Below are 27,424 nucleotides of genomic sequence, written 5' to 3' on the forward strand. Positions count from 1 at the left end.
GCCAAAGAGAAGGAGTTAACACGAAGGCAACAGCTAAAGCGACTGGAATTAAGATGCCGCTAATTAGCCATGTTTTACGGCCCCCACCGGAGAAGGAACACGCACTGTAATTGCCTTTTGCCTAGAGAGTCTGGAAAGTCGGATTGCTGGTGTTCAGAGCCACGAGGAAGGACTTTGGTAGCAAGAGGAGTGTTTCATGTGTCAGAACAGCTTGCTGCAGGGCACAGCAGAAGTTTAGTAATTGGGTTTTATCAAAAATGGTCTCCGAGTCTGTAAATACAGAGGCCGCTTCAAAAGTGACTTTCTGTGTGTTGCACATTGCATCTTCCTGTGCTGAAATTAGCTTCCTGTTTTATGTTGGGCAACAACGAAGAGCCCCACGGGCAGCCAATGTGATTGTACAGTCCATTGCAAAGAACATTCACACAGATTCACTAATATCCTGCTATAACTCTGCTCCAACTGCACACTTGGTACACATGTGATAGGATCAATTCCATCTCTGAGAAGAGTCTCAAAAAGAGCTCACTACTTCTGGGAACTCTGTCTCTGACTCATTTAAAATATTGTGCATTCCACAACAAAAATTACTTTTTTAAAATCTTTTCCACATTGTAGTGGTAGCATTTACAGGAGTTCCCGGAACAAAGGAGGTGCCCAATACATGCTTGCTAAATGAATGAATGAATGGAATTTGCATCATGCTCAGTGTTTCTCCTCTTTTCTAAGGTCTGTATCACTTCTCAGTACCTGAAGATGTGGTTCTTGGCACTGCCATAGGCAGGGTAAAGGCCAATGATCAGGATATTGGTGAAAATGCGCAGTCATCGTATGACATCATTGATGGGGATGGAACAGCACTCTTTGAAATCACCTCTGATGCCCAGGCCCAGGATGGCATCATAAGACTAAGAAAGGTAAGCTAAGGAAGATTTTGTTCACATTCAAAATACCTCTTGGAAACTTGAGTTTTTGGGGTTTGCGGGAGTTGGGTGGACTTCCTGGTGAAGTCTTAGAGCTGATAGAGGTGTCTCTTCTTTAGCTGCAGAAAAAGTGGATCTAATTTTACACCTCATACCTCTTGGCCTCACTTTACATATCAGCTAAAGCTCTGGGAAAGAGTTACCATGGTGATGCTAGCCACCAATCTCACCTTATCTCTCCCATCTACATCACACTGCCTTTTCCAAAACTGCAGGCATTTGTAGGGAACTAAACACTTGAAAGGCAACCCAACACTTGAAAGGCAACCCTCAAGCAATGAGGGATGCAGATAGGGGGACAGCTCCTATTCTCTGAAGAAATTATTTGGAGGCCTATTATCTATGGTTCCGAAGAGGATTTCCAGTGGGAAGAGGCCTCACTTGCCCACAGAGGTGGCAAGTTCAATGGCTTTTAATCTTTCTCTATATTAATTCTCCCCATGTCTGTCCTCCTACTTCCTGGTATGTCTCCACAAATCACACTGAAGTCTTTCTTTTTAATACATTTTTATTGTTTTCAGAGAGGAAGGGAAAGGGAGAGAGATAGAAACATCAACAATGAGAGAGAATCATTGATTGGCTGCCTCCTGCACATCCCTGGATGGTGGTTCGAGCCCACAACCCAGGCATGTGCCCTGACCAGGGATCAAACCATGACCTCTTGGTGCATAGGTCAATGCTCAACCACTAAGCCACACCAGCCAGGCTCATCATGGGTATTTAGATGAATGTTGTCCTTTATATCTCTGTCATAAAGTAATCCAAATTAATCTATAATAATAAAAGTGTATTATGCTAATTAGACCAGACAGCCGAACAACCTTCCAGATGTCATTCCTGACATCCTTCCAGATGAATCCGCAGTGGCGGGGGCAGAGGCAGAGGCGGTTAGGGGTGATTAGGCAGCCAGGTGAGCAGTTAGGGGCAATCAGCCAGGGAGGCAGAGTGATTAGGGGCAATTAGGCAGAAAGGGCAAGCAGTTAGGGGAGATGAAGCAGGCAGGCAGAGTGGTTAGGGGCAATGAGGCAGGCAGGCAAGAGGTTAGGGGTGATCAGGCAGGCAGGCAAGTGGTTAGGGGCAGTCAGGCAGGCAGAGGGATTAGAGGCGATCAGGCAGGCAGGTAGGCAGGCCATTGGTTAGGAGCCAGGGAATTTCGAGAAGGATGTCGGTTTGTGGATTGGGCTTAAACCGGCAGTCGGACATCCCAGAGAGGTTCCAGATGGCAAGAAGGCACAGGCCGGGCTGAGGGGACCCCCCCTTCCTGTGCATTAATTTCGTGCACCAGGTCGCTAGTTTTTAAAAAGTTTTGCTTGTTCATGAATAAGAAGATAGATGGTGAACCACACCATTGGGAGCCCATCGTTTTCCCCTCTGTCCTGATCAGTATTACACTGAAATAGCTCCAAATGTACTCTGTAATTCTATGTTATGTTGCACAGGGATCTGCCATCCACTGATCATGCTCTTAAAATCCCCCCGTTGAAGAGACAGTGGCAGTGGGAACCTGGCATGTTCTGGACTCACCTTTGTATACAAAATACATTTTAAGATCAATTTTGAGAAAAATGGTGCATTTATTTCAACTCTCTGTTGAGCAACCCTACCTTTATACATGGCTTGAGCACAGGATTAAGCATTGCAAAGTATTTAAAAATGGAGTACAGTATAATTATGCTTGAGTCAATTATTGAATAACCCAAAGCCACATTTTCCTTGGCTAATGATTTCTAATGTCATTTTTATTGTTATTACTAACTGCTCTCCGTTGTTGCCATAAGGTGCTTTTATAAGCTGAAGCAATTAGCCATTGGCTGTATTTTTCTTCACAATTATTCATAAACTTAGAAGCATATACTACACATTTTAACACCAAGAAAACACATGTATTTTACTCTAGAGAGCATTGTGTCATATTTCCACGATTCATGGGACCTCTTTTTTGTCTGATACAATCCTAAGGACACCAGGATTGTGGGGGACATTGTCACTATGTGAGCTAAGAATGAAACGGGACATAATCTGTCGCACTTACCAGTGTTTCTGAAGAACTTGAAATTGCATACGTGTTACAGTAGGGATGGTTGGCAAATCGCTGATGTTGAATCATCTACTCACAGGTACACGCACCCAGTCATTTCAGAATAGACAGGGAAGTGAGCATGTGCCTTGTTCCCTAGAAAATATTTCAAAAAAAGTCAAGTCCCATGAAAGCTGAATTCAACTATAAAAATCAATACAAAAATTTGAAATGATAGATAAACTTATACAGGAGTTCTGAAAGAGTTCGTGAATGCTGGTCTGTGTTCCAGCTTCTTCTCTTCTTTTTAAAATCTGCATTGCAGATGTAAAGTTCTGTTTCTTAGTGGAAATTGCAAAGAAACCTAAAGTGTATCTTTGAACCTTGACAGATGTACTTTCTTGAAGTCTGAAGTATTCTGTGTTGCCGGGAATTGGACCGTAGGGTTGCAAAACAGATGCCCTCTGGTTATTAAAGGGGATTATGTTCTTTCACCCAGCTATATTTACCTAGGTCATTAACCACAGTCTCTGGGGCTTTTAAGGAATGAGTTATTAATATGTCAAAAATATTGTCAGTAATGGTGCAATGAGGTCATTTCAATTTGCTTTTAGTGGTTGGTGAGACCTAGAGAGCTATAGCTACCGCTCTCATCTTTCCTTCTTCTAAATATAAACACAAGTACATATGTGTCTGCATATGTATTTCTTTACATGCTCACCTGCTTCATAGCACAGAACTCATCATAGAGAACTTCTAAGAATACCCTCCCTCGCGCCCCCCCCCAAAAAAGAAATAAACCTTGCAGCCCTGCATGGCTCAGTGGTTGAGCGTTGACCTATGAACCAGGAGGTCATGGTTCGATTCCTGGTCAGGCACATGCCTGGATTGCTGGCTTGATCCCTGTTGTGGGGCATACAGAAGGCAGCTGATCAATGATTCTCTCTCATCATTGATGTTTCTATCTCTCTCTCCCTCTCCCTTCCTCTCTGAAATCCATAAAAATATATTTAAAAAATAAAAAATAAATGTTAAACCTCATTTTTAGCCACATGATCAGCCGAGCAGCAATGCTTTGCAAGTGAAATAAGAAAACACTCTTTGTGGAGATTAGTGCTAAATTATGCTTTATAATGTCTCCTTGCCCTAAACAATGATTATTTCTCGTTCTTCACATTTCACACACTGTTGCAGAAATGCTAAAATATTCTTCCCAGATCGAGATGGTGTTTGATGCTGCCTTATCTCCTCCCAGCAGAGGCTCAATTAACTGGCTGATTGGTATGCAGGTCATGTTATCACTAGTAAAATTTTATTATGACTCTGAAGTGAAATTTTGATGGCACAATTCATGACTGCGAATATTTTGTGAATTTCCAAGCGAAATGAGCAAAACAAAAACACAACAATAGGAGGTTAGATTCACCGAGCTTGTATAATACGCAGATATCCATAAAATGCCTGTAGGATTTACAGGTTGGATCTGGGGGAATGGAGAGGGATCCCATTAAGGCTCACAAATGGGCTTCCATGCACATAACGCTCATCCATCAGCATTACACTCATTTGTTCTTGCTGCTGTGGTCATTAGTGAGCAACATTCATCTTTGTCATTTCTTAACAGCCTCTGGACTTTGAGACCAAGAAATCCTATACGCTGAAGGTGGAGGCGGCCAATGTCCACGTCGACCCACGTTTCAGCGGCAGGGGGCCCTTTAAAGACACGGCCACGGTCAAAATTGTCGTTGAGGATGCTGATGAGCCTCCTGTCTTCTCTTCACCCACTTATCTCCTCGAAGTTCACGAAAATGCAGCTCTGAACTCCGTGATTGGGCAAGTGACCGCACGTGACCCTGATATCACCTCCAGTCCTATAAGGTATATGTCTCTTACTGGCTATATCAGTTGACAAGCACGTCAGTATAAAATGCAATTATGTATGCGTCCTATGTGGTTGCCTTAGTGACTAACCTCACATGACCAAAGAATTTTGGTCAATGCATATTGTGTGTGCATATGCATGTGAACGTGGGTGCATGCATACATGTGTACACATGCACACATACAGACACATTAACCCAGAGCTACATACAAAGCCCAAAGCCAGGGATATCAGGGTGAACACAACTCTTCCCGCATTCAGAGAGCTCAGTGAGAACGCAAAATTGCATCTGTTTTGTGGTGTATTTGGGTGGATCTTTTATATTATTTTGATTTTGCTTGTTTATACACTTCCTTTTTTTTTGTCCGAGCATTGCTGGGTTTTCTTCTTTCTCCTTTAACAGTTACAGTGAATTATATATGAGAATTTAGAGGCATGAGACCACTATCTCAACATATGAAGACACCCCTATTTTATGTCTGTATTTGGTGTTTGGCTTTGAAATTACCTGAGCATTTCTGGTTGGTCAGCATATCTGGATTGGAGGCTTTTAGATAAAATCTTTCTCTTCCATTTCAAAAATACCTTTTGTTTATACTTTCCCTGCTCAGAATTCTTTCCTGAGATGAGAAATGATCCTTTATTAAAGTTTTTCTGCCTTTTTTTCAGAAATGAGACTCAACCCTATTTTTTTCTGTTGAACTGCGTACAACTTTTCTCTTTTGCTAGTCACCCCAATGACAGTACAATGCTCAAGCTAAATAGCTTTTTTTCCCCCAAAGCACACTGCAAATCTATAACAGGTACACTGGTCTCTAAGGGTGAAGTGTTGGCTAATGATGTGTTTGAGTGTGGATTTCAAATATTGTCTTAGAAATGTTTGCTGTAAAAAAGAGACAGAAAACTTAATGTAGGAATACAGTTTTAGAGAATTGTCCAGTTACTCTGTAAGTTCGATGTCAACTCATACCCAACGCGTTCACTTGGGTCACGGGCGTTCATGTCCTTCTAATTTCCCTGTTCAGAGAAATTCTAGACAAATAAGTTTGCTGGAAATTTTATTAATTTATGGATTACATTCTCAACCCTCACAAGGGTGCTGAAATGATGAGGTTGGAGGGGAAACCCAGCAGAATAGCTAGTCAGCTAGTCATTGGCCCAAGTAACTTGAGTTTGGCCACAAAATAATTTTTTTTTCAAATCCAGAAAAGATATTTTTAACACAAACCATTTCTAAATTCAGGATAATATAGAGTGTATCTCATAAGGATACAAAAAAAATGTTTTCTTCAAAAGAGCCCAAACTCTAAGAAGGTAAAACCCAACCTGGGGATTTGAGGAATGGTCAGTTGTCCATTCTCAGTTCTAAAGGAATCCACCAAGCAATAGACATACAGAATGATCTGCATTTGGCTAAGAGACTTATAGGGCCAGGTGTTGAATACAGCAGCAGGAGGTATCCAGAAAAATACATTACCATGGGTAGCCATTTTCTGACTAAATCGTGAAATGACTTCATCTTGAAATCCTGTTATAGCCCTAGCTAGTTTGCTTGGTGGATAGAGCATCGGCCTGTGGACTGAGGGCTCATGGGTTTGATTCCAGTCAAGGGCACATACCTGGGTCCCGGGCTGTACCTCCAGTTGGGGGTGTGCAAGAGGCAGCTGACCAATGCAATGATTCTCACTTGTCATTGATGTTTCTATCACTCTCAACCCTCCCCCTTCCTCTCTGAAATCAATAATATATATAAATTATATATATAATATATAATTATATATATAACATACATCATATAAAAATTATATATATAATATATAAATTATAAATTATATATATAATTTATAATTAATATATATAAATTATATATATAATATGTAATTTATAACAGGATTAAATATATATATTTAATCCTGTTATAAATTAGGGGCAGTGATATGTTTTTGAATAAATGAATCTTCCCCATGTTCATGTCACTCCATTTCCTCTGAAAAAAAAAAAAAGAAGAAAATCCAACACAGAAAGGAGGAATGGCCACCCTCTGCACATCTCCAAGTGTAAGTGACAGCATGTGAAGGAAATAAGCAAGATTGGTCCAACTGAGAGGCCTGTCCTGGGGCCTGTTTGGCACTTGATTTGACAAGATTTCTGCTCTTGTTAGCAGGGAACACACAGGGGGCCCGGGACTAGGCCAAGCCAAGGGCCCTTCGGGGATGCGAGGAGTTCAAATATCAGGGCAATCAACTCCAAACATGAAATCCGAGGTCCCAGCAGGAACTGACTTCCTGCGCGGAGGCCTGTTCTTAATCAGCTAGCGAGGGGGTTGGAGGGATATTTCGTACCATAGTGACAGTGAGCTCCAGTCGGCAGATCTGGGTACAAATCCAGGGTCATCGTCGCCCCACAGGTTTTTGTACATTTGATAACCTATTCCTTTACTGATGTTCAAATGGACAGTCACTGGTAACATTCCAGTTCACATGGCATCGAGTGACGGTTGTCATTGTAGTTGATTGTTCTTATTATTGTGTTGTTATGTTTTAAAATATTATTGTATTGATCTCTTCAGAGAGGAGAGAGATAGAAACATCAGTGATGAGAGAGAATTATTGGTCGGCTGACTCCTGCATGCCCCACACTGGGGATCAAGTTGGCAACCCGGGTGTGTGCCCTGACCGGGAATCAAACCGTGACCTTCTGGTTCATAGGTGGACACTCAACCACTGAGACACACGGGCTGGGTTTTGTTGTTATTTTTATGATTGTCATGGTAGGAATGGCAGGCATAAAGAAGGCGTGAAGCTGCTTTGTAACAATTGCCCAACTTGAGAGCATTTTTGGGGATGGGGGGGACAAATCAAAGGGAATTTGGGTGTGTGTTACCAGGAAGAGATGAACAGATAAAGTACCATTTGATGACACGGACGGATCTATCCTTCTGATAGATGTCAGGCAGGTGGCAGTTCCTTGACATCTGTGGTCCTTCCCAAGGAAGGGGCAGATGCTGTGACAAAGCATCTACAACAGGGCTGGGATGTGTTCTTCACAAGGTGAGCCCCACACGGTTCTGATCGGACATGGATTGGCTCCATGGGCTAGACATGTGAGAATCGCCAGCTGCATTTCTCAGCATCTGGTCTCATTTTTGTAGTTGCACCCCAACCCCCACCAACTGAGTCATGGAGAGAAGCTTTTCTTTTCCTCCCCTAATGCACAATCGGTTGATTTGAGTAGAAAATTAAATTTCCTGGCAAGCCAGAGCACTGCATAGCTCCTTATGAGCCTAGCAGACAGATTCAGAGCCATTTAACCTTTTAAAAACAGAACTAGAGGCTGTGGGTATTCAGGGAATTACTGAGTAACAAAGAGCAAAGCATTTCTGTCTCTTTAGGGCTGTTGCATTTTATATACTGACAAGAACATATGCATCTTTTGGGGGAATGTATATGTGGCCATCTAGCAAGAAATAGGCATTTATTGTGTCATCTGCCGTGCTAAAACATGCAGTCATTTATTGGTTGGTCGACTCTCTGTCCAAAGACTCAACAACTTTTTCAAGTACATTGTCAAGCATGAAATATTATGTATTTTGAAATCCTTATACTAAAATATATATATCTATATATATATATATATATATATATATATATATATATATATAGCTATATCTACATCTATCTCTATCTACATTTATATATCTATATCTATATCTTTATCTATATCTATCTATAGCTACCTATCTCTATCTACATATACCTATCTCTATCTATATATCTATATCTATACTATGTCTATTTATCTATATCTCTCTATATCTATACCTGTATCTATATTGATACCTACATCTACATCACCTACTTCTGTATCTATGTCTATGTCTATCTCCATATACTCCCTTCCAGGGGAAAATAGCCAAATCCATGGTCTGACCATCTCCCTGCTAGGAACATTAATTAAACATTTGCTGCTTTCTTCCATACCAGATGCTTCCTGGTAATATAGCCTGAGCTTCTGTAAACTATTTGAAAGATTACCTATTTTGAACTGAGACTAAGGTTTAAATCCTATCACTGGTTCTTCCCTGTCAGTCAGCTGGTCTCTGGAATTCTCTGAGACTCAGTTTCCTCAGCTGTGTATTGGAATAATATCATCTTCCTCACAGGGTTACTGAGATAATTAAGTGAAGCCATTCAATAAAATAGATGGTAGCAATTAGTATTACCAGTTAATAAAGGCACCATCAATGTCATATCGTAAATGCAGATTGAAAACCTAGTACTTATTTTAGCAGAGATTCTTCTACTAAAGGTTGCTTAACAGACACAGAATTACCTGTTGTTTTTTTTAATAGTTATAGGCTAAATAGTCTAACCTCATTTAATCTCATTTGCCCCTGTTACTGCTGTGAATTATCTCTAGTGAGTGCTTATTAATATGTGGCTGGGAGACGCTAAATATACTCATTTTATTCCCTAACACCTCTGTGAGATGACATGTATGCTCATTATCCTCATTTAACAGATGAAGAAACTGAGGATAAAAAGACTCACTTGCCCTAGCTGATCAGTGGATAGAGTGTCAGCCCGAGAACTGAAGGGTCCTAGGTTCAGTTTCGGTCAAGGACAAGTACTTTGGTTGCAGGCTCGATCCCTGGCCCCAGTCGGATCACATGTGGCAGGCAACCAATTGATATGTCTCTCTCACATCCATGTTTCTCTCTCTCTGTCTCTTCCCCTTCCTTCCACTCTCTCTCTAAAAATCAATGGGAAAAAATGTCCTCAGATGAGAATTAATTTAACAACAACAACAAAAAAGACTCAAGAGCCAAGTGCCGATGCATACCTGTGATGCATACCTGGGTTTTTCTGACAACACAGTGCCTGTCTTCAGTCCCTATGCCACACTCCCTTTCCCTGCAATCTCTGTGACTCCAACCATATCTCTGCATGTTGGGATGGCTTCGCAGGAACCACTTTTAATTGAAAGAATAAATTATTCATTCTCTAAATGGCCTCATTCAATCCCGGATGTATTCCTAGAAAGAAGGAAAGTACACCAGGTCTGTGGAATGAATCAGTATGTAAGTGGACTGTTCTTTGCTCTGCCTTCTGGTCCCTCAGTATAGGTTTGTTATGCTTGGCTATGAACTGCATCATGAATAAGAAGTAAAAGCAGAAACAATGTTATTGTTATTTAATGCATCAGACACACATTTCTATTATATACTAGAGGCCCGGTGCCTGGTGCACGAAACTTGTGCACTGGGGTGAGGTGTCCCCTCAGCCCAGCCTGAACCCTCTCATAGTTCAGGAGCCCTCGGGGGATGTCCAACTGAGAGCTTAGGCCTGCTCCCCGCAAGGAGTGGGCCTAAGCTGTCAATTGGACATCCTTAGCTCTGCAGCAGAGGCGAGAGAGGCTCCTGCCGCTGCCGCTGCACTTGCCAGCCGTGAGCCCAGCTTCTGGCTGAGTGGTGTTCCCCCTGTGGGAGCACACTGACCACCAGGGAGCAGCTCCTGCATTGAGCGTCTGCCCCCTGGTGGTCAGTGTACGTCATAGCGACCAGTCACTCTGCCGTTCAGTTGATTTGCATATTCGCCTTTTATTATATAGGATTATTTCTCACAAAAGATGTTATGATATGATTCCAATTTAATGAAGGAGGAAGCCTAGAAGGATACATTTTCTGTGCGTGGTGCTATAGCAGAGGGTGTGGGGCCAGGGTTCAGAGCCAAATCCCGTTACCATTGACACCACTATGTCTCTGCATGTCTTCCTGGGTCCTGGCTTCTTGCATGAGATGTAGGATGATGGCAGCTGTCATTTACTGAGCCCATACTTTGTAACAGACACTCTGAAACAGCATTATATGCATCAGATTGTTTATATTGGAAGTAAACCTGCTAGCACAGTGTAGGCATTGACTCTAAGTCAACGCTTTCATACAAACCTTCTCTGGCTCATTTTTTCCTCTCAATACACTTCTTTCAAGTGTGTATTTGGTGTTACCATGGCGGTGAGCTGGCATGAGACTGTTCTGCAGATACTTGCTTTGTATTTCTTTCAGAGCATTCACCTTGAGTATCTTTGTGAGCTGCTTAAATTAAAAGTGGGAATGATGGCCATTCGGCAGGCGGCGTAGGCAGACACATGATCGTGGTGGCCACAGTGCTCTGTTGTCCTAATTCCTCTCTTGAATTGAAGTGCCCACTCAGCACAAGAGCGTTGCTTCCCCACCCCCCACCCCACCTACATTCTGGCCTTTTAATAGTTCACCTCAGTCACCAGGCTTGCCGCTAATGAGCTCTCTTCCTGAGAACACTCCTTCAAACCTGCTAAAAAACAGTGCCCGTGTGGAAGTATTTTACACTGTGGAGCACCTGGCATTCATTGGGAACGCAGTGTATTGATTGACTCTCTCCTCCATCTTAGAGTTGCTCCCCATTTTTGTAAGGACCTAGTTGTTTTCTTTGTGTGATGAGAACACTTAGAAATCAGTTGAGAGGGTCAATATCATGTTCAGTGCACAACACAGTATGCTTAGCCACAGACACAGTGGTGCATGGCACAGCTCCAGAGCAGACTCATCTTATATAACTGAAACTTCAAGCCACTGATTAGCAACTACCCATTCTGCCCTTCACCTGCCCCTGGCATCTGTCATTCTATTCTATCCTATCTAATAAAAGAGAAACATGGTAATTAGCCATATGTCTGCTACCCTTCCCATTGGCTAATCAGGGCAATATGCAAATTAACTGCCAGCCAAGATGGCGGCCGGTAGCCAGGCAGCTTGAAGCGAACATGAGGCTTGCTTGCTTCAGTGACTGAGGATTCCAACGTTCCCCACCTGACGCTGCCGGCCTCTGAGCTTGCAGTTTGAAACATTGTTACAAATATAGAAGCTAAACAAAACCCCAGAAACCTGCTTTCAGCCAGCCGGGATCTCAGAGCTAGAGTTGAAACAGTGTTTCGATTATAGAACCCAAACAAACCAGATACCTGCTTTCAGCAGCGGAGGCCTAAGAGCTGGAGCAAAGCCTCAGAACTAAAGCTGGCCCAGAATAAAAAAATAAAAGAAAAAAAGGAGCGGTTGGGAGCTTCAGTCACCTGCCAGCCTGAAAACAGCCCTCAGCCCCTCACCCAGACTGGCCAGGCACCCCAGTGGGGACCCCCACCCTGAAGGGGGTGTGACCAGCTGCACACAGCCATCATCTCCTCACCCAGGCTGGCCAGGCACCCAAGCGGGACCCCCACCCTGATCCAGGACACCCTTCAGGGCAAACCAGCCGGCCCCACCCTGCACCAGGCCTCTATCGTATATAGTAAAAGGATAATATGCCTCCCAGCACTGGGATCAGCGGAGCCGTGAGGCCTCCTGGCACCGGGATCAGCGTGACGGGGCAGCGCCCAAACCCCCTGATCAACCTGTGGCTCAGTGTGTGACAGGGGGCGGGGCCACAACCTCCCTATCCACCCTGCTCTGTTCGTGACAGGGGAAGGCACCCCAAGCCCCTGATCAGCCCTGCTGTGTGCCTGGTAGGGGGGAACTCCCCAACCCCCTGATCGCCTGCGGCTCTGTGTGTGACAGGGTGCGGCGCCCCAACCCCCTGATCGGCCCTGCTCTGTGCCTGTTAGGGGGGAACTCCCCAACCCCCTGATCGCCTGCGGCTCTGTGTGTGACAGGGTGCGGCGCCCCAACCCCCCCACCCCCCACGGGCCCTGCTCTGTGTGTGATGGGGTAGAGCCATAACCTTCCCATCGGCCCTGCCCTGAGTGTGACAGTGGCATCGCCCCAACCCCCTGATTGGCCCTGCTCTGCGGGTGATAGAGGGCGACGCCCCAACCACCCCCCACAGGCCCTGCTCTGTGTGTGATGGGGTAGAGCCATAACCTCCCCATCGGCCCTGCCCTGAGTGTGACAGGGTGTGGCACCCCAACCCCCTGATCTGCCCTGCTCTGTGCGTGACAGGGGGCAGTGCCCCAACTCCTCTATTGGCCCTACTCTGTGAGTGACAGAGGGAGCTCCTCAACCCCCTGATTGGCCCTGCTCTGTGAGTGACAGGGGGCAGCACCCCAACCCCCTGATTGGCCCTGCTCTGTGCATGACGGGGTGGCGCCGCAACCTCCCCATTGACCCTGCCTTGAGTGTGACAGGGGACGGTGCCCCAACCCCCCAATCAGCCCTACCCTGAGTGTGACTGAGGGTGGCATCGCAACCTCCCGATCTGCCCTGCTCTGTGCATGATGGGGTGGCGCCCCAACTCCCCAATCGGCCCTGCTCTGAGCCCGAACAGGGGCTGCACCTAGGGATTGGGCCTGCCCTCTGCCACCCGGGAGCAGGCCTAAGCCAGCAGGTCGTTATCTCCCAAGGGGTCCCAGACTGCGAGAGGGCACAGGCCAGGCTGAGGGACCCCCCTTTCCCCCCCAAGTGCACAAATTTTTGTGCACCGGGCCTCTAGTCTATATAATAAAAGCCTAAGCGACCATTATGGCAGAACGACCAGAACAACCAGTCACTATGATGCACACTGACCTCCAGGGCAGACGCTCAACGCAGGAGCTGCCCCCTGGTGGTCAGTGCGCTCCCACAGGGGAGCGGCCATTCATACAGAAGCTGGGCTCACAGCTGGCGAATGCTGCAGCGGTGGCAGGAACCTCTCCAGCCTTTGCGGCAGGGCTAAGGAGCATTGAGCTGTGCGTAAGGAGCGAGGGATCCTGGAGTGCGAGAGGGATGTCTGACTGCCAGAGGGCACAGGTTGAGCTGAGGGACCCCCACCCCCCAAGTGCACGAATTTCGTGCACTGGGCCACTACTTCTTCTATAACTTTGACTTCCCATAAGTGAAATCATGTGGGATTTGTCTTTTTGTGGCTGACTTCTTTTACTTAGCACATATTCTCCAGGTTCATCTCTGTTGTCACATACTATAGAATTTTCTTTTTCTAAGGCTGACTAATATTGTTTTATCTATAGAGCACGTATTCTTCACCCATTCATGTTGGGCAGTTAGGTTGTTCCCACATCTTGGCTATTGGAAATAGTGTTTTCATTAACATGGAAACTCTGATATCTCTTCGGGAATCCCAACTTGAATTCTTTTGGATAAAATTGTTTAGGATTGCTGGATCATATGGGAGTTCTATTATTTTTTTTTTTTTTTTAGGAATTTCTAATCTTCTTTTCCGTAGCAACTATACCACTTTGCACTCCCACTAACAGTGTAGAAGGGTTGAGTATGAGGAGCAAGCCTGTTTAAAACAATTAAAAATTGGTCATGTAGTTCCTGCACTCTGTTAGCCAGATAAAAGTTTGATTGGCTCCCAATTCAAAATTACCAACTCTTCCCAGTCATTGTTTTGAAGAACTCTCTATACCTGCTAATTCAACTACCATTGATTAATTAATGAATTAACATATCCATTTAGTTGCATATCTATTTCTTTATTCATTCACTGCATATGGGGAGATAAATATATATTTCTTGTTTTAGTTGTATCAATAGTATCAGTAGAGCCCACATTTCCCAAGGGTATTTCTATAAAAACTGAGCCTCCGCCCTCAGGGACCTTATCCTCTACTATGGAGGCTGGCTGAGTAGCCATGAGAAGCCCAAGCTCTTCCCATTTTATCAAACAAGCCTTTAATACATGCCATCTGAAAATGAGGAATAAAACTAGATTCTAGAGCAGTGATGGCGAACCTTTTGAGCTCGGCGTGTCAGCATTTTGAAAAACCCTAACTTAACTCTGGTGCCGTGTCACATATAGAAATGTTGTGATATTTGCAACCATAGTAAAACAAAGACGTATATTTTTGATATTTATTTTATATATTTAAATGCCGTTTAACAAAGAAAAATCAACCAAAAAAATGAGTTCGCGTGTCACCTGACACGCGTGTCATAGGTTCGCCATCACTGTTCTAGAGCTTTAGGGTCAAATGGAGGAAGAGATTTCCTAGTTTTTGTATTTTTCTAAATATATGTTTATTGAGAGAGAGAGAGAGAAATGTCAATGATGAGAGGGAATCATTGATGGGCTGCCTCCTACATGACCCCTTGTGGGGATCAAGCCCACAACCCTAGCATGTGCCCCAACCAGAATTGAACCATGACCTCCTGGTTCATGGGTCAATGCTCAACCACTGAACCATGCCAGCCGGGCCTAGTTTCTTAATGAATTTCAATGGAAGCAAGGATAGCTCTCCTATTATCTTAAAGTGAAACTATATCACATAGAGGACCTAGAATTCATTTGGAGGATGGACTTTGTGTTTATAACCCCCCCCCCTTTTTTTTTATTCCCTCTCTCCCTCTCTCACTATAAAGAAGTGCTTTGGGTAGAAAAAGTCTCCTTTTTCTCCTCAGAGGAATAATAATGTGTGATGCAGGGACCTTTGAATTCTGGGACCAGCAGAACTCAAATAATATTATTTATTAAAGCAGTTAGAGCAACCAGTCGAGCAATTAGAGGCAAAAAGCTGAAAACTTGTAGATGGAATTTTTGATACTCAAAGTGCATGCGAGAAAATGTTAAAATGGTTTCTTTAGGCATAATAACAAAGGCTAGAATGAAATTAACCAGGGAGAAAGAAACAGTTGGAGTTCAGTGAAATATAATAACTGATTCATAACTAAGGGGTTTATTTCATTACATGTGGCTCTAAATAGCTTCTTCACTTGCAGTCGGCTCCAAATTGTATCTCCCTATAAATTTTCCATATAGAGGCTGCGAACCAATGTTTAGCAAAACATTTGTTATCATATACAAGTGCATTTATGCCTGTTACATTTGAAAAATGGATACACACTGCCTCTCTCCAAGGGGAGCGTCTCCCTAACTGCATTCTAAGGGACTCTACAGGGACTACAGACACCTGTGGCCAGGTCCATTGCAACTCAAGTTTCTTTGCGGTAGGACCTCCCCGGGAAGGTGCACAGCGCTCTTTAAAAAGAAGAGAATGTAAGCAGCACGGTTTATCACTGAACTGTGTGCCGTGTTGCAGAGCATCTGAATCACGGGATATAAGGAGGGTCACTCAGGCTCCTGAACTGGTCTGTGTTCCAGATTCTAATGCATTGAGCATTGCAGATACCATGATGCTGATTCACATGTGTGTCATAGCTTATGCATCTTTTTAATACTCTGTGAGACACACACACACACACACACACACACACACACACACACATTTTGCTTCCCATAGGACCTACATAAGGGAAGGCCTATGACTTCAGTGAAAACTGTGGCTTTATTACAGTAGGCCAGGGCTCAGCTGACCACTGCCTGTGTGCCGAATCTGGCCTACCATATTGTTTTTAATCCTCACCCAAGGATGTTTTGCCCACTGATCTTTAGAGAGAGAGTAGAAGGGAGGAAGGAGGGAGCAAGAGCGAGAGACATCAATGTGAGAGAGACACATCAACTGCTTGCCTCCTGGATGTGCCCCAACCAGGACTGGGGATCGAACCTGCAACTGAGGTACGTGCCCTTGGCCAGGCATTGAACCCTTGACGCTTTTGGCCCATGGGCAAATGCTTTAACCACTGAGAAAAACTGGCCAGGGCTGATCTACCACATTTTTAAATAAAGTTTTATTGGAACACAGGCACCCTCATGATTTTATGTTCGACAACTGTGGAGTTGAATAATTATGACATAGAGAGTGTGCTCTGCAAAGTCTGAAATAATTACTTGCCAACTTCTACACTAGACGGGTAGGGGTTTGTATTTTTATCAGAAATTTGAATAGTTGGCCCTCACATGATTGGGGATCTTATTCTGTCTCAGAAACTCACTAAATATAAGATGTTATATTATCTAGGGCCCAGACCTCCAACCCAGAACCCAGTCCTTCATCCGGGACCCAGACCTCCTTTCTAGGACCCAGACTTCCATCTGGGGTCCAGACCTCCATCCCAGGGCCCAGACCTCCTTCCCAGGGCCCAGACCTCCATCCCAGGGTCCAGACCTCCAACCCAGAATCCAGTCCTCTATCCAGGGTCCAGAAATCCATCTGGGACCCAAACCTCCATACTAGGGCCCAGACCACAAATATACATATATACTTATATGTATACACACACACATATACATATGCGTGTGTGTGTGTGTGTGTGTGTGTGTGTGTGTGTGTGTGTGTGTGTGTTTCTTAGAATTCTCTGTAGGTGCTGGGTCTTGACCTTCCCCACTCTCACCTTAGAGCCTTCGGACCTTCATCCTCCTGGGTCCCGTGACAGTGTGCCTGTGTGTTGTGTTTTGCCAGAAAAACCTGCCTTTCGTTAGTGTGTAGCTTTGGGAAAATCCCCATAACTACCCACAGGCTGTGACAGGACATCCTGTTCCCCTGCGTGGAGTGAGGAATTACTTTGCTTCCTGCGTGACTTTGTTATAAAACCCTGTTTTTCTAGATCTCAGTGATGACACAGCACAGTGTGCTGGACTTGCGGCTGGTGGCTGCCTTAGCCAAACACTGGTCTCTGCTTTTCAGTGTGTTGGCAAATTCTCCGGGTCCAGCAGCCTTCCTCTCTCTGAGAGCATGAGGGGGCCTGACAGAGAATCCCACTGGGAATAGACGTGCTGGAGGCTGTTCAGCAAACTCCCCTGCGGCCTCTCATAGGGGAGGAGCTACTTAATGAAGGGAACCGAGATAGTCTGTGGATCTGTACTCACGTTTATTTGCTGTGGTAGTACCGTGCCCTTCACATAGATCTCATTTTACACTTTATTACATTAACTTCGTGAATTACATGGAGGATTCTTATTCCAGTTAATCAACTGTGCTGTAGGTTGTTTTCCCCGGAGATGGATGGAGTTTGAAATACAAGGTGTTTGTCAGGGATCAGCACGCGTGACTGGAGGGGGCCAGAAGCCGGATGGGCAGGGAGAGGCGTCCAATTGAAATGCAGTCCTACCCCTAACCAGTTTGGCTCAGTGGCTAGAGTGTTGGCCTGCAGACTGAAGGGTCCCAGGTTCGATTCCGGTCAAGGGCATGTACGTTAGTTGCGGGCACATCCCCAGTAGAAGGTGTTCAGGAGGCAGCTGATCGATGTTTCTCTCTCATCGATGTTTCTAACTCTCTGTCCCTCTCCCTTCCTCTCTGTAAAAAATCAATGAAATATATTTTTTTAAAAAAAGAAAATAAAGAAATGTAGTCCCAGCTGAGCCTTGGCCCAGCCCAGGGTGTCTCTCTCGAGTGAATATCGATGATCAGCGGAGTCCCGCATTGTGCCCCAATGATAGGGCCTTTATTTGTCTGCTTGCATAATGTTCAGTCCCCCTGGAATGAATGCTCTCTGTAAATGAGGCGGATTCCAGGGAGCAGATAGCTAGAGGCTGTCTGCTGACTGCTCCCCGCCCGGCTCTGACATCCTCCTTGAAGGGAGAGCTGTCTGCACAGCGGATCTCCTGTCGATCATGGCTAAGTACACTGAACCTCTTTGCCAGGGAAGTAATCTGACTGAATTCACACTGCTAGCCATCGAGCTCCCACGTCCACACTCTGGTGTCTTCCCACAGGCATATGCATATCTATCCTACAATTGGAGAGGCAGACACTGAAGTGGCTAATTGATTTAGCTGAAATGATATTTGTGCAGCATGGCAGACCTGGCTAGTAATGATCAAAGACTATCAAACTGGCCCTAGCTGGTTTGGTTCACAGGATAGAGTGGCAGCCTGTGGGATGAAGGGTCCTAGTTCAATTCTGGTCAAGGGCACATGCCCAGGTTGTGGGCTTGATCCCCAGTGGAGGGCGTGCAGGAGGCAGTGGATCAATGATTCTCTCTCATCATTGATGTTTCTATCTCTCTCTCCCTCTCCCTTTCTCTCTGAAATCAATAAAAATTTTTTAAGACTATCAAACTGCATGGATTAATAAAACATTTAAAAATAAGTAATTTAGGGAGGCGAGCATAGCCTGAGAATCTTGCGAGAGAAACTATTTTGGACAAGTACTGATCTGGTGTTGAAAAGTTTTGGGTTTTTGTTGTTGTTTTTGCATTGATTGGAGAAATCTCTGCCCCCTCCCTAAAGGAAAACTTAACAGTGTTTGTATTCTGAGAGAAACAAAGATGCTTGCGTAGGCTGAGCTGTGTTATCTAACATTATTATACTCACAAAGCAACATAAATCCCCTCTTTTGCATCCCGACAAAGGGAGATTGACATTCTTATCAGATGTTCAAATATTTATGGGAGTCATTTCGGCCAACCCTTTATTTTCCCTTCTATTTCTACATTCTGGTTTGACACACTGTATTATACAACCTTGCTTTTGATAAAGGATGATCAGATTTGACTTCGTGTTATAAAGGAAAACATAATATTGCATATTTTAAGAAGAGAGCATGTAGAAAATACAGAGAAATGCCATTTCCATCCATCTATCAAATTTTTACTAGCATCATCCTCTCTGCTTCAAGTCCATTTGCTGGGGGGTGGGGGTGGAACAGGGCTGGTTGAAATGCCTTTCAGATGGGACTCAGGACACAAATCAAGCCTGGGATGTCTGCTAGGGTATGTAGCTTCACAGTAAATGAGAATAAGATTTATAAACGTCCTTGAGAAAGACCAAAGTTATGGAAGACATATTTAATGGTGCGAAGGACAGCAAAAGACCCAAATATCCTTCCAAAGATGAGGGTCTGAAACTGGGCAGAACAGGTTTGGGAAGGGAGCAGGGCCCAGAGTGTAGTGAAGGTGGAGGTTCTGTTTATTGGCAAAAGAGGAAGCATGTCTGGGTCACCTTTATTAAATACCAAAGGCATAACATCAGGCCTTGCACTTGCTTAAATGTACGTGACTAGGTTAGACCCCAGGTGAGCAGGCATTGTGTTCAGACATGAGTGTTTTTGGAATAAAATACTTTTGTCTCCCTAGAAAAAATTACATTCGCTTGCACACTGGAATGGTGTGCTTATGTTCATCCCATTGCATATTAGGCAAGTAAACAAACTATTTTTGTATTTCAATATAAGTGCATTTCCAGCCCTAAAGAGTTAATAGGCCAGCTCTTGTTCACCTATCAATTCCTAGCACTTACTCTACATCTTTAGTTGTGTACGAAATGAGCCTGAGTGTCCAATTAAAATGTCAAAGTATATATAACTTTATGACATCGCCAGAAAACCTGCTTTAATATAGATATGCAATCCTTTTTATTATTCCTTGGGTGTGCATGTTTTCATAAACACATTTTTTTCCTCTATAGTAAATTATTTCGACCAAAATTAGAAAACATATAACAAATACCACTACCCTCCTAGCTCGCCAGCATTGAGTAAGATTTCATTTTGCATTAAATTTCGTGGTCAGGATTTTACACTTATTTCACGGACTTTGTGACTGAAAAATGCATATTTTCCTCATTTTACAACCACAGACATTGACAGTCAGGACAGTTTATCTGAGTTACTCAAGTCATTGATAGGGAGGGTTCAACAAAAAGTTACTGTACAAGTCTTAGCAGAGAGGCTGAAAATTAGGAAGGTTACAGTAAATACATTAAATATATTACTAAATCTCAGTTCCGGATGTGGTCTTATGGTCCAGACTGCTATATAATGGGGGTGTGTACACAGAAGTCATCATCTACATGATTGACAGTTCCATAAAGATGTTTAGGGATTTAAAGGATTCTCTTCATCCTAGATTTCTGCTGACATTCTTAGGTCACCACGGGTTTAGGGGACTTCATGGGAATTAGTTGGGATTCCTGTGATCCTAGGGTGAACGGTGAGGATCAAGGTCATCCTGGGATCTTCAATATAAAAGACTTTATCCTCACAACTCCTAATTTCCTATATAGGAAAGCATACACAGAGCTAAAGTTCACTTAGCCACTGCAAGTTCCAGATGCCATGTATTCCTGGAAAAAAAAAAATTTGGTACTGTTTTATGTGACCAGTTTGCTATATTTTATTAAATCATTAACATAAATGGCTTTAAGGAGAGAAAAGAGAGGAAATGTGTTCATTTGAAAGCAATAGAGGTTAATAGAAGGTCTTGTGAGCTTTCACCAGGGTGTTGCTCTAAGACCCCTCCATCGCCTTTCCCTCCCACATCCACATAATCCGGTGCCCTGTTTTGTTTGGTTTTATACTTCCTATGTTACAGTAGCCCCATTCTTTTGTCTCCTACCCTTTAACACACCCAGCTGCCAAAGTCACCTCTAACTCAGTTTAGATCTGTGCCGTCCAAAATGGTAGCCACTAACCACATTGGGTTCTTTGCATGGAAAGCAGATTAATTTAAATCAGCTAAAATAAAAATTTCAGTTTCTCAATTACACCAGCTTTTAAGGGCAAAAGAGCCACATGTAGCTAACAGCTACCATACTGATCAGCACAGGTCATATTTCCATAGGGCAGGAAGTTCTGTGGCATTCAGCTGTGGTTCGGATCATAGCACTTTCCTGCTCTATTTTCCTCAAGTGGCTCTCCACTTCCTGTAAGTGGAAAAGCTCCATTCCTCAGCACAGTGCTAAACGTCCTTCATGCTGTATTTCTTAGTGCCCTTCCCCAGATGAATCTTGAACTTCAACCACCTCTCCTTTGTTAAGGTCTTCGAGGGCCTTGAACACCTTTCTAACTCAGACTCTTTTTATATTTGCTGTTTCTTTTTATTGGAATATTTTGGAAATATTTTATACATCTCAGATCTTTTTTTTTTTAACACTAATACGTCACTGGAAGCTTTGGAAAAGCATATTTACTTTCATTGTCTTTCTCCTCAAATAGACTCAGTGACAGGCCATGTTTGTCCTGGCACCTAACACAATGCCTTGTACATAGGAGATATTCAAAGAGTGAATGAAGGAAGGAGAGAAGAGCTGAGATAGAAAGAGAGGATGAAAAGAGAAATGATAGAATGCTCATCTGTCAGATCTTAGCTATCAGCGCACCTAGTCCAGTCCTTTAATTTTATATTTTTCTAATCATACCCAAACTCTCAATATTTCCTCTGAATTTCTTTCTCTACATATTCCACCTGGAGAAATCCTACTCTTTCTTCCTGTCCCATAACAGATGCTACATCTTCTCAGTGCCGCCTGTGACCACCCCTCACCCTTTCCCAGGCCAATTTGGAGACCCTGACCCATCGCAAAGTGTGATCGCATTACTGAGCTTGCCGCTTGCTGTTGTACGCAATGAGAAAGTCACACCCATCTGTCCAAAAGAGCAGGTTCTATTCACACACTGAGCATCATAATTAACCAAGAGGAGCAGTCACTACAATTATGGAGGGACCTGGAGAGCATTATGCTAAGCGAAAAAAGCCAGTCAGACGAAGACAAGTACCACATGATCTCACTTATATGTGGAATTTAATGAACAAAATAAAATAATGAACAAAAGAGATCCAGAGACATTAAAGCAAGCAACAGATTGCTGTATTTCAGATGAAAGGGGCAGGGAGTGGGAAGAGATTAACCAAAGAACTTATATGCATGTATGCATGGCCCATGGACAGACAATAGTTCTGGGAAGGCCTGGGGAGAGGGAGAGAGCAGGTGGAGGGGGTCGATGGAAGGGGGTGAGAAGGAGACATCTATAATACTTTCAACAATAAAGATAAATTTCAAAAAATAAAGTAAAATGAAATTATTGACATTAATTAAAATTAATCTTTAAGTTTAATCCTTTCACAGTATCTAAACTACATTTCATTTTTTTCATATTATATTTAGAATTATTGGTTACAAATGATTTTTTGAGGACTCAGGGGAAAAAATAGAATTTCTCCAAATGTATTATGTAAATATTGAAGAATTTATCATGACTCCAATTTTATTTGGGAATCACTCTAAACAAATGTTTTTGGGCTCCATGGCTGCAGAATGTTATGTATGAAACTGTGGCTTTGTGATCTTTTTCTGAGGTCTGTGTGGAACAAACTATAAAACATACTGCACACTAAAAAAAATGGGACCTCATATGAACAGACAGATTTATAATCTGAGATTCCTATGAAGTAAAAGGTATCTGAGTGTGATGCTATTGGGTGTATCAACTCACCTCTGGGTGAAAACAGCAAGTTGAAGTACCATATTATGTCTCTTTTCTCATGGACACCGAACACCACCAAAATCATTCAAATATTTTGTTGTTGTTAAAAAAAAAATACTTAGATTATTTAGCGGAGTGTCCTTTAGAAAAAGAATTATACTCTTCATAAAGCTACTTTAAAAATTGTAGGGAAATTGTCAATGTTTTATTTAAAATGGGATTCACCTTAACCTTCTAAGGAAGGCAATCTAATTTTTCTTAAAATTTTTTAGATGAGGAAAGTGAGGCATAGAAAATGGTTTAAATAGAAGTTAAGAAGAATCATTCTCTGGAAAAATTATCAGATGTTTCACAAATATTACCATGGAAAGGATATAGTTCAGAATAACTTTTTAAAACCCTGTCTTGTTTTTTATCTGATTACTAAGATAATCAGTGGAGCTGCTTGTGTCTGCTCCAGACCTTAACTTACATAGTTTGCCAGTGAAGACATTGGCAGTGAAAACGGGAGACTCCTTGACATTGGAAACTTGGTCCTGAGAAGTCTTAAAATGTTCTTTACATCGTCACAATGAATGTTCTTTATCTCAACCAAGAAACAGTCATTGAGCAGGGGTCAGAGGTCCTTTGTACATATGTAGTGTTGGGGGTGAGACTGGGAAGAGGAGAGGTAGAAGATGATTTGAATGGATGAATGGATGGATGAGTGAATGAATGAATGAATGAACAAATGAATATATGTACTTATCACATTTGGATGTTGACAACAAAATATAAGTCATAAACACAGAGGGTGAGATTTTGAGCCATATGTTGATATGAACTATAAATAGTTTGGCTGTGTTATTTGAGGAAACCTATTACTCAGGTAAAAGTTGCCATTACCATCAACAGTAGCAACAGCAATACAGGATAGGGTGCTCTTGCCTAATAAATAAAATCCAATTGTTTATGCTTATGTATTCTCAACCACTGCACCAGCGGCATATTCTTCAATGCACTTCTGGCCTCCGCAAGTTACCCTCAATGAGTGACAACAGCTTGAATTCATGGTCAGAGTACTGCAGGTTCAATTGGAGCCTCCAAATAAGGGGCTAAGCATATAGGTAAGGATTTCCTTGCATCTGTGGCCCTAACTTCACAGAGTAAAATGATGAAGTCCTCAGCATTTACTTCTAAGACATACTACTTAAGGTAAGAGGAGCAGTCATATTAAAGCAAACGGGGATATGTGTTGCAATAAAATGGGAGAGTTGAAATAGGGCTTCTGTGAGCATTAGTTATCAAGGACTATGCAGTTTCTAAAGTATATCCTTTGTGCTAGACCAAGAATGTCTATTTCCAAAACTTCCATCATTAGCATTGATGTTAGCATGACCCAAGGAGCCCGTTTGTTCACACGCCACTTCCCACTGTGTTAATAAGAAGTTTCTTCTTGCTGTGGCAGGAAGATCCCTCTCAAAAGTGAATTCAGCTTTTCTCCAAGCGAGATCTTTTTCTCTAATGCATCTTAAGTAATTCTGCAAAGGAACGGCAGATCTAAGACATGCATATTTTCAAGAAATTAGAATGCAGACTTCAATACAGGAGCTATAAATGCAATGACTTGTAAGATATAAATTAGAAGGCATTGAGCTTTTCTGGAGATACATTAGGAATCCAAATAATTATTAGTTTTTCCTTGTTACTCTTTTTCTATCCCATGTAATCCTTTTCCTCATATTTCTTTAGCACCGTATTTCACACATAATAACAATCCATGCTCAACAAATGCTTGTGCATTCTTCTACTGATCCGTTACTGAGTAACTGTAGTACAAAATGCTATCTAATGTGATATTATAATATCTAAACCAAACATTCTGTCCTTGTCTTAAAAGTACAAACTGTTGGCAAACGCTTAACACTAGAATAATAGAAAGGACATTCTTAAGGAAGGGAAGATGAGCTAAGAGTCAGGTCAGGTGAAGAAGGTTCTTTGGGAGTAGGGAGAAGGGAACTAGGAAACCCAATATTGCCTATCATCTCCTCAGCTTGGAATCTATGCTCTATGGAAATACTCATAGTAGCAGATATGTTGAAAAGGGTGAAGACTGGTATAGACAAACACTACAAAGAGTTTGGGGATCTTTTTCTCATGTCACTTGCCAAATTATGTCTTTCCCCTAAGAGATGAAGGAGAAAAAAAAAACACACAAAAAAACAACCTCTTAGTCACAGACAACAGCATGGTGATTAGCAGAGGGGAAGGGGAATGGGAGCAGGTAGAAGAGGGTAGAGGAGGGATTAATGGTGATGGAAGGAGACTTGACTTGGGGTGGTGGACATACAATACACTATACAGATGATGTAGAACACATATGAAACCTATATAGTATTTTTAAAATATATTTTATTGATTTTTTACAGAGAGGAAGGGAGAGAGATAGAGAGTTAGAAACATCGATGAGAGAGAAACATCAATCAGCTGCCTCCTGCACATCTCCCACTGGGGATGTGCCCACAACCCAGGTACATGCCCTTAACCGGAATCGAACCCGGGACCCTTCAGTCCGCAGGCAGACGCTTTATCCACTGAGCCAAACCGTTTTTGGCAGTTTTTTTAACCAATGTCACCTGACAGAAGAAGGAAAGGGCACTGTACTTGGTACACATTCGGTGTTTAATGCATGGTTGTTGACTATATTAAGTCAAGATTTGGGGCTGCTTAGCAATTTTTGGGAGCCTTCATCATAAAGTCTATTGGCAATAAAACGTGTGCAATGTCTACTTAGGCAGCAAGGGGCCCTTGGAATAGTTGAGGTAGGTTTTAAATTGAATTTTAAACAAAGTCATTTTTTCCCCCATCAAGTTCCTCCCATTGTGTAATCTTACAATATTATGACATTCTTACCTCTGATCTCACTAAAGGGCTGTATTTATAGCTGATTTTATAAATTCTTGTGACTCACCCCATAAAGTCTGTCATGAGCTAGAACTTTTAAAAATGACAATGCCTCTGTTAGAGTTATGGGAATTAAATAATACCCAAATGTTTCCCCAGTTTTATGCTATTTATAAAATGTTAAGAAAGGTGCCCTCTCCACCACCTTCCAGGCAGAGAAGTTTATGAAAGTTCCATGTAATGGACAAGATGATTATGGTGATGATGATGATGAAAATGTCTTCATTGCCTGCTAAGTACCAGGGACTGATTTATGCTTTATTTTTAGTCCTCACAAGCCCCCTCTCACCTGCCCTAGTATATGGGTATTTCATATTTGACCAGTAAAGAAACTGAAGCACAGCCCAGCAGGTATGGCTCAGTAGTTGAGTATCGACCTATGGACCAGGAGGTCATGGTTCAATTCCCAGGTCAGGGCACATGCCCGGGTTGCAGGCTCAATCCCCAGTAGGGGGTGTGGAGAAGGCAGCTGGTCCATGATTCTTTCTCATCATTGATGTTTTTATCTCTCTCTCCCTCTCACTTCCTCTCTGAAAGCAATAAAAATATATTAAAGAAAAAGGAAATTCAGGCTCAGTGAATTTATTAATTATCCCAGAAATAACAATCATATCTAATAAAGAGAGAATATGCTAATTGAACCTCACGCCATTGCAAAGATGGCAGCACCCACAGCCAATAGGGAGGGAATATGCTAATTGACTGCCACGCCCTCAAAGATGGTGGTGCCCAGTCCCCTTAGCCCTACTGGGGCTGTAGGCATGTGGCAAGGCCAGGCCCGCGGGCCCGGCCACTCCGTGTGCCTGCTTCCAGAGACTCCCAGTCCCCTCAGCCCCCCAGCCACCCAGGGCTGCCCTGAGGCACAGGCAAGCCTCAGATGGCAGCTGCCCAGTCGCCCAGGGCTGCCTGAGGTTCAGATAACCAGGACCAGCAGAGGCTTGCGCTGCTGGCAGTGGCAGCAGCAGAAGTGTGATGGGGAATCGCCTTCCCCTAATTGCCGGGTTGCCTCCCACACCAGAGGGCTCCTGGACTGTGAGAGGGGGCAGGCTGGGCTGAAGGACTCCCCCTCCAGTGCATGAATTTTCATGCACTGGGCCTCTAATATATAAATAATGGAGAGAGTTTATTCCAAATTTGAGTTCTGCATGATACAAATTTAAATAAGGAATTCAACAAACAACTTAAAAAAAAATACAAAACACCTTCCACAACCCTGTCACTGTCCCAGTGCTTCCTCTGGGCCAGAAGTCCTAGGCAATTACTACACATCCATCAAATCGCCAAGGAGCCTGTTTGGGTTCCATGGGTACCGGTGATTAGGCTGATTCTCCTTTGTGGTGGCCTCAGGGAAATTGGTTGACGCGTGAATGTGTGAAATATAAGAAGTGAGATAATACAATTACTACAGTCCAGCAATACCCGCAAATTTTATTTATGAATATGATGCCAAAGTGATAATTAATCCTCCAGACATTTCTTAGCTCTTTTAAGAGTCAGAGTCCACATGATATGTGAAGCAAAACACATGTCAAGTTATTTTACAGTTGAACTTGGGACCTCATTGGTCTCATCAATAATCCCCCCAAAAAATGG

The 27,424-nt window shown here is 43.1% G+C and overlaps 1 protein-coding gene across 2 annotated transcripts in view; it reads left to right on the top strand.

Annotated features, from left to right (window-relative positions):
- CDH8 (cadherin 8) overlaps positions 1 to 27,424 on the top strand; it is a 323,696-nt gene that overhangs the window by 188,445 nt on the left and 107,827 nt on the right. For both annotated transcript variants that reach the window (XM_036346731.1, XM_036346729.1), the window contains exons 6-7: positions 730 to 917; positions 4,625 to 4,878. In XM_036346731.1, the coding sequence (XP_036202624.1) occupies positions 730 to 917; positions 4,625 to 4,878 (442 nt within the window). The remainder of the gene's footprint in view (positions 1 to 729; positions 918 to 4,624; positions 4,879 to 27,424) is intronic.

The sequence above is a fragment of the Myotis myotis genome, unplaced genomic scaffold (genome assembly GCF_014108235.1).
Source record: "Myotis myotis isolate mMyoMyo1 unplaced genomic scaffold, mMyoMyo1.p scaffold_m19_p_19, whole genome shotgun sequence".
Classification (NCBI taxonomy): Eukaryota; Metazoa; Chordata; class Mammalia; order Chiroptera; family Vespertilionidae; genus Myotis; species Myotis myotis.